Here is a 7234-nt window from a genome sequence, read left to right as displayed (position 1 = left end):
AATTCCATTATTTTACTTTTAGATTTGTCTGTATTGTTGTGAATCGTTAGAAACTACTGCACTGTTGGAGCTAGGAACACAAGCATTTCCCTATACCCGCAATAACATCTGCTAAATATGTGTGACCAATAAAATTAGATTTTATTCTTGCCACTAGATGGCGACGTGAGATTATAAAACGCTACTAAAATGATGCGTTCACGAAGAAGTGTTCCTCATCCTCGTCTGTTTCCGTCATAAATCGTTAACGAAACTCTACGTTCTTGAACGCACCCCAGATTTAAATTGTTGTAGCAACGAGCTAAACCATGCCTGCAGCGTCTGTTGTTTCTAGTCCTAGACACAGTTGTTTCAATTAATGGTAAATAAATCATCAAATGTGGCTAGTTTTTGGCTACAAATATTGACTAACGAGTTGAACAACGTCGTATGTCCTGTATTGGGTACATTAGCTAGCTAAGTTAGCACTATCAAGGTAAGTGTGCGGATAATTTAGCTTATTTAATTGCTAATAGTAACGTTACTTAGTCTACAAATTGTATATAACGTGCTGTTAACGTTAAGACTACTCAAATGAATGTTAACGTTAGTAGTCTAGCTAACTAGCTAACATTTACAGCCAATATTGTATTGCATTGTAGCAGGCTCAAGTCAACACACGGATTTTGTTGTTTCTATTGGCAATATTAACATTAACGTTACTTGTCAACGTTTGCCTATTCCGCCTCTTTATTCTAGGTACCATAATAGCCATACAGACACATCTTTGCTGGAGCAATGTCTGCAGTCAGCAGCCTTGTCCCGGCTCGATTCCTGACTCTCACTGCTCACCTCGTCATCGTCATCACCATTTTCTGGTCACGGGTATGTTCACGAGTTCTGAGTACTGGCAAGGTTCTGGACAAACCATATCCTCTGTGTGTGACATGTCTCATGTCTGTATCTGGCATCTAGAAGACACCTGTTGTTGTTCACGACATCATCAACATGCTCTTCTATAATATATTGTGTTTGAACCGTGCTCAGAATCTAGTGACACTGTGTAGATCTATCTCTGAAATAATCATACTCATTGTCCCACAGGAGAACAATGTTGAAGCTTGCCTGCCTTTGGATTTCACACAGGACCAATACGACAAGGAGGACACCAAGTAAGCATCTTTCACCCAGGACAGGACTCCTAACCCTGCACACACACAGTCTATCCAAAAAGAACTGCTATAGGTTTTGATAAATCACTTGTCTTACACACTCTATCTTTCTCTCCTCTATTTTTCTCTCCTCTCTATCTTTCTCTGTCTCTCTCTTCTAGGTTGGTGGTAGCGTTGTCAGTCACCATGGGTCTGTTTGCTATAGAGCTGGCTGGCTTCTTCTCTGGTGTGTCTATGTTCAACTGCACCCAGGGCCTCCTCTGTATCCTTTACTTGTTCTCAACTCTTCCACAAAACCCTGTACATTACCAAAGTACATATAATGCATAGTACAGCAGTGGTCACCAGTCCTAGTCCTGGAGAACTACAGTTTGCTTTCGTTCTTGCTCAGTACTAATTTTGCGTGGCCAGTCACATCAACAAGTACGCTACTCAAGGTCTTGATGTTTTGTTGAGTAGCTGAGTGTTGGTGCTGGGCAAGAATGAAAGCCTGCACACAGTGTGTCTCCAGGAATAGTGAAGAACATGGGAGGGAATCGATAGATGTAAGCAATATGCAGGAAGTTATACCCTTCTTTCAGATCAGCAAGGGGACATTAATATGGACGCGGATATAAGGTTGACGAAGTAATCTTTTTATTGGTTTGGTTAAGATTCCCTGACTCAGGACTCCCTCCCCATACACCATCCATTCATCCATCTCTCCATCCACACACTAGCGACTGCAGCCCATGCCAGTGCCTCTGTGGCTCTGCTGTTCTTTCTGTTTGAACAATGGGCATGTGAAATATACTGGTGGATCCTTGCTTTCTGCAGGTCAGTGTGTGTGTGTGTGTGTGTGTGTGTGTGTGTGTGTGTGTGTGTGTGTGTGTGTGTGTGTGTGTGTGTGTGTGTGTGTGTGTGTGTGTGTGTGTGTGTGTGTGTGTGTGTGATTCTCAGAGATTTTGTTTCCCTGACTGATGTGTCCTCCAGCGTTGGCAGTGCATCTGTCTCCCTGTCTTTCTTTGTCTTCCAGAGATGGGAGTGTTGGACATACTGGGTTATTTTTGCCTTCTGCAGGTTTGTGTATGTGTGACAGACAGACAGACATCGTGTGTGTGTCCTGGAGTTATTTGGGTCATTTTTGCATCGTGCAGGTTGATACTTTGCTTATAATGCTGCCATCCTCTCTATCTCCTGTAGTGTTCTCCCTGCGTTTGTGGAGATCCTACTCTTCATCGCAGTGTTCGGACTGAAGAAGAAGCCACTATAACCGAGAGCAGTGTTTCACATCGATGTTCGGTCTGGAATGTAGTGTCCATCCTTCCCAGCACTTGTACACACCTGTCCAAGTGTGTGACACATTGTAACTGTTCAACAGTGTCAAGGAGACATAGCGGATGTTAGTGATGTTGGATGGTGATCGTAGTGACAAAGACAAAAGAGCTGGTTAAGATGTGGGTGGTCTAAGCTGCAGCATCCGATACGGTGACAGCATAGGTTTGAATCTGACTTTTGACACAACCTTTCTCTATCTATCCATCAATTTATTTATTTTAAGCTGTGGTCTGTGTTTCAGGATTCAACGGTTTTGTGGACTGTGGATGTTGTAGATGGAAACAGAGCTACTGTATGTACCAAGGCAGAGAGGACGATTTCTAAAAACTCCAGCGTAGTGAACCCAGTTGCTACTCTGAATGTATAGACACAAGTAACCATTTTTCTCTTCACCATGCTAAATGGTCCTGTGTACCATAGGATTTTAGTACCACCTTTTTAAAACGTTTACCTAAAAAAAATATGTTTAATCAAGCTGTAGCTATCCCAGTTTGTTTTGCATTTCATTGTAGAGTCACTTGTAATCCATTCCTTCCTTTTAAGATGCTTTTTAAATGAATCTAAAATGTGGTGATATCTGATGGTAGCTACACCCCTATATGTCAGTGTTATTCTTTTTTTATGATTAAAGTATTTTACCTGTGTAATCTAGTATTTATTTCATAAACCCCCCTTGAAAAATGTGTGCAGTGGGTGTGTCAGTCTTGACGCACGTTTTGCGTTGCTAGAGTCTGATTGGCACTTCACATGCGACTCCTACGTGTGCCACCTCTCACCAGTTCCGGGTAGCAGAAACGGAGCTTGTTCCTGGAGCTGCCTGTGTTTTGAAAGGATATCGAAAACGCATGATCTTTTGTGTCAGAAACGTAATTATTGATTAAATATCAAAAGATGGGTAAGTTCTGCAAGGCTACTGTTTAATTTTGATAAATGTTTGTGCGTTGAAAATAAGTATTGAGTGATAGAAAACGTAAAGGTATCTAGCTAACGATAGCTAGCTGTGTAACGGTAAGTTTGCAATTCATTGCTAACTTTGTTAGTTACGTAGGCTATTTTGTGCAGAATACACTTGCCAACAATATATATTTCTTCAGTTTAACGGTAGGTAGGCTGTGTTGTCAAAATGTATGATAAAGTTTTCTTGTAGCTACCTAGCTAGGTATTTTCAGTATTCGAGAGAGGGTGTTTCCACACGGAATCTTTCAAGAGTACACTGACGTGGCGTAAAGATTGCTGTTAGGATGCAGTGAAATGTTTCGTATAGGCTAGTTATTTTATGTTTCTCACTCAAATATGAAATATAAACCCAATTGTTGATATTATTATTCTGTTAGAATCTGGCATCTTCAGTCCAGCTGCAGCCCCTTAGATGATTGTGCTACTACTGTCACAAACTATGTGTAATCTGCCTCTCCCCTCCCTCCAGCGGTGAACACAGGCACGTCCCTGGTTCTGTCCAGTCTGTTCTCTGTGTTGGTGTTTGCTGGGATGCAGATGTTCAGCAGACAGCTGGGCTCTACAGAGTTGCTCACCATCCTGGGAGGCTTCCTGGGCTCTGTCCTCTTCATCTGCTCCCTCACTGTATCCTCCTTACACCAAAACACACCACAACATAGCAGCACTGCATACAATGCAGTCTAGGTAGACCTCAGATAGGCTTAGGGTTGTAAACTTGTCAGAGTAAGCTGTTTGTAAAGCAAGACAGCTAAAGTCTTTGTTTATGTTCTGTGCTCCCTTGAGTTCCCAAGTGATGGAAGCAGACAGTCAGTTGGTTGGTTCTATAGTCCACCTGCAGCACTGTGAGTCATGGTGGCAGGATTTTTTATTTCACATTTATTTAACCAAGTAGGCTAGTTGAGAACAAGTTCTCATTTACAACTGCGACCTGGCCAAGACTAAAGCAAAGCAGTTCGACACATACAACAACAGAGTTACACATGGAATAAACAAACATAGTCAATAATACAGTAGGAAAAAAAGTCTATATACAGTGTGTGCAAATGAGGTAAGATAAGGGAGGTAAGGCAATAAATAGGTCATGGTGGCGAAGTAATTACAATATAGCAATTAAACACGGGAGTGATTGATGTGCAGAAGATTAATGTGCAAGTAGAGATACTGGGGTGCAAAGGAGCAAGATAAATAAATACAGTATGGGGATGAATAAATACAGTATGGGGATAAATAAATACAGTAAGGATCACTGAATGTCTAAAGGTCTAATAAAGCCACCACATTAGGTGTCTCTTCTCTCCCACTGTGTGTTTCTCTCCTTAACCCTTTCTCCAACCAGGCCTTCAATAACCTGGAAAACCTCATCTTCGGCAAGGGATTCCAGGTCAAGATCTTCCCAGAGAGTAAGTCTGTCTTCACAACTACAGAGTGATGCATAGAATCTATTTCCTGTGTTTCACACACATTCACTGAGCCTCTTGTCATGTGTATGGGTACATCTGAGTAGTATAGCGGCTCAGCACGCACTCGGTCCTGTTTTAACGTGTGTTCATTTCTCTCCTCTCCACCAGTCCTGGTGTGCCTGTGCCTCTCTCTGTTTGCCTCTGGGCTGGTGCACCGTGTGTGTGTCACCACATGGTAAGTATGAACTCAGACTACTGACAAACCCAGGCGCACCAAACACAGAAACTCTTGACATCTGAACTCAGTGATGAAATTAAGGATTTATGGAATAACAGAGAGCCTATCCAACTGACAATCTCATAGAAAAAAATGGAAACTATTGGAACCAAGATTTAAAAATAACTGATATTGGCACAAGATGGAAGTAATGTTGGAACATAACTAATGACATTACAGTTAACAAAATGTATGCTTAATCCAGTATAAACTCATGTATTGAATTTATTATACAAGAGACAAAATTCACAAATTCTACAGGACAACAGCAGAGATGTCTAAAGTGTAAAACTACTAATGACTCTAATTCATGACCTTCTGGAAATGTTATAAAATCCAAAAGTTATGGGTGGAGTTGGAAAGACGGCTCAGAAGTATTACAATGTAAACAAGCTTTTAATTAGTCCGTCTGCATATTTAAAGACATGGCATATGAGGGTGCAGTGAGATACCCAATGGGTAGGACAACACTTTTCTCATCAATCATCTTAAAAAACATATACTTCAACTGGAAATCAACCAATCATCCGCTGTTCACGCAATGGAAAGGTCAAATGCTTTACTATCTTAAAATGGAAAGTGCGCAGGTGACAGAGAACCAAATTGGTGCCGTTTGAGGCCATGTGGCGGAAAGTGATACAGGCGCTGGAGATTAGTGGGTCTGGGCAGGAGTGATGTAGTTGATGTTTGTATGATGTCGTCGTTTGTTTGTGTATGTTTTGTTGATAAAATAACATCTTATAGGAAAAAAGGAATAGTGATGATAGTAACAGTACTACTATCAATGAACTTGGGGTGAAGTTTTTTTTCCTTCTCAAACCATATTGTGCTGTGCTGACTGTTTCATTTTGTTCTCTCTCTCCAGTCTGATATTCTCTCTGTTCGCCCTCTACTACATCAACAAAGTGTCTGCTGCTCTGTACCAGGCAGCCGTTCCCACGGTAATGCCAGCCAAGGCTGCCAGCAAGGGCAAGAAAAAGAACTAAGTCACTAGTTAGATCAAACTTTCATACCGTCATCCAATCAGCATCCACTACAACGGCTAACCAGGCAAGGGAGAAATGGTGTAGCTTAGCCAATGACAGCGTACCCCAGTTTCCTTTTTGTAGGTCGTCCAACCAGCATTCTTACATATTTTCCTTGACTTCTTAACTCTATGATCACTGATCTCCAAGGACTGGACATCTCTCAGCAGTATAGATAGCCGGAGACCTACCCAGCCCATCCATACACTGTTCTCAGCAGTCATGAGGCCTGGGGTGGAGGAAAGGAAGCAGTTTGGGATCTAGCCAGAATCATGTCTCTACATTCCCTACATCATCCCCATGTACTCAGCACTTGTTTCAAACTGCTTGTCTACAGATCCATATTTTTGATTGACGTCCTTTTTGTTACGGTATGAAAACTTTTGTTGTTGTTAATGAATTTGTAATTAAAACTCATTGAAAATAGTATCTGTCTCTAGATTTTTCTTGGTTTAAGCTACTTGAAACAGACAAGTCAAGGTAAGCACTGCTGCTTCAGTGCTGCTATGGGCAAAGTTCCCCTTATAGATGCTCCAGGTACACACACATCTGACATCCCTTTTAAAGAGCAACCATGTACTAAGATGCTTTAGCTCAAAGTTGTAGCACACCAGTGTACACTGGATTTTTGATGGAAGGAATATTATTTGAAAGTACAAACAATTTCGTTTTTGGAAATGGGTCTGCTGAAGATCTGATGATCAAGGTGGAATGTAGGACAAAAAAATCATATTAGTCCAAATAACTGTTATATTATGAACTCTGACCGAACCGTTCTACTCCTAACAAGATTTACCCAAATATATACACTGCTCAAAAAAATAAAGGGAACACTTAAACAACACAATGTAACTCCAAGTCAATCACACTTCGGTGAAATCAAACTATCCACTTAGGAAGCAACACTGATTGACAATAAATTTCACATGCTGTTGTGCAAATGGAATGGACAACAGGTGGAAATTATAGGCAATTAGCAAGACACCCCCAATAAAGGAGTGGTTCTGCAGGTGGGGACCACAGACCACTTCTCAGTTCCTATGCTTCCTGGCTGATGTTTTGGTCACATTTGAATGCTGGCGGTGCTTTCCCTCTAGCGGTAGCATG

The 7234-nt window shown here is 41.4% G+C and overlaps 2 protein-coding genes across 4 annotated transcripts; both read left to right on the top strand.

Moving 5' to 3' along the window:
* Positions 1-256: 256 nt before the first annotated feature.
* Positions 257-3115, top strand: tm107 (Transmembrane protein 107). Of its 3 annotated transcripts, NM_001141010.1 has the most exon segments (7): positions 277-475; positions 739-864; positions 1084-1151; positions 1313-1413; positions 1871-1967; positions 2167-2210; positions 2334-3112. In NM_001141010.1, coding segments are annotated over 6 exon segments (450 nt in total). In that variant the 5' UTR covers positions 277-475; positions 739-777; the 3' UTR covers positions 2387-3112.
* Positions 3116-3242: 127 nt separating this feature from the next.
* On the top strand, positions 3243-6547 carry kcp2 (Keratinocytes-associated protein 2). The gene is given in 5 exon segments (NM_001140758.2): positions 3243-3363; positions 3895-4049; positions 4762-4825; positions 4994-5060; positions 5968-6547. Coding segments are annotated over 5 exon segments (411 nt in total). The 5' UTR covers positions 3243-3359; the 3' UTR covers positions 6089-6547.
* Positions 6548-7234: the final 687 nt, after the last annotated feature.

The sequence above is a fragment of the Salmo salar genome, chromosome 05 (assembly GCF_965601325.2).
Source record: "Salmo salar chromosome 05, fSalSal1, whole genome shotgun sequence".
In the NCBI taxonomy this organism is placed as follows: domain Eukaryota; kingdom Metazoa; phylum Chordata; class Actinopteri; order Salmoniformes; family Salmonidae; genus Salmo; species Salmo salar.
The sequence above is the reverse complement of the archived record's forward strand: the minus strand, read 5'-3'. Positions and strand labels throughout refer to the sequence as shown.

Bases quoted from the DNA above. Each gene is read 5' to 3' on its own strand.
- tm107 (XM_014201552.3), top strand. From the start codon at position 778: ATGTCTGCAGTCAGCAGCCTTGTCCCGGCTCGATTCCTGACTCTCACT. The intron at 1,152-1,312 runs GTAAGCATCTTT...TCTCTCTTCTAG, and splicing joins TACGACAAGGAGGACACCAA to GTTGGTGGTAGCGTTGTCAG. The intron at 1,414-1,870 runs GTATCCTTTACT...TCCACACACTAG, and splicing joins CTGCACCCAGGGCCTCCTCT to CGACTGCAGCCCATGCCAGT.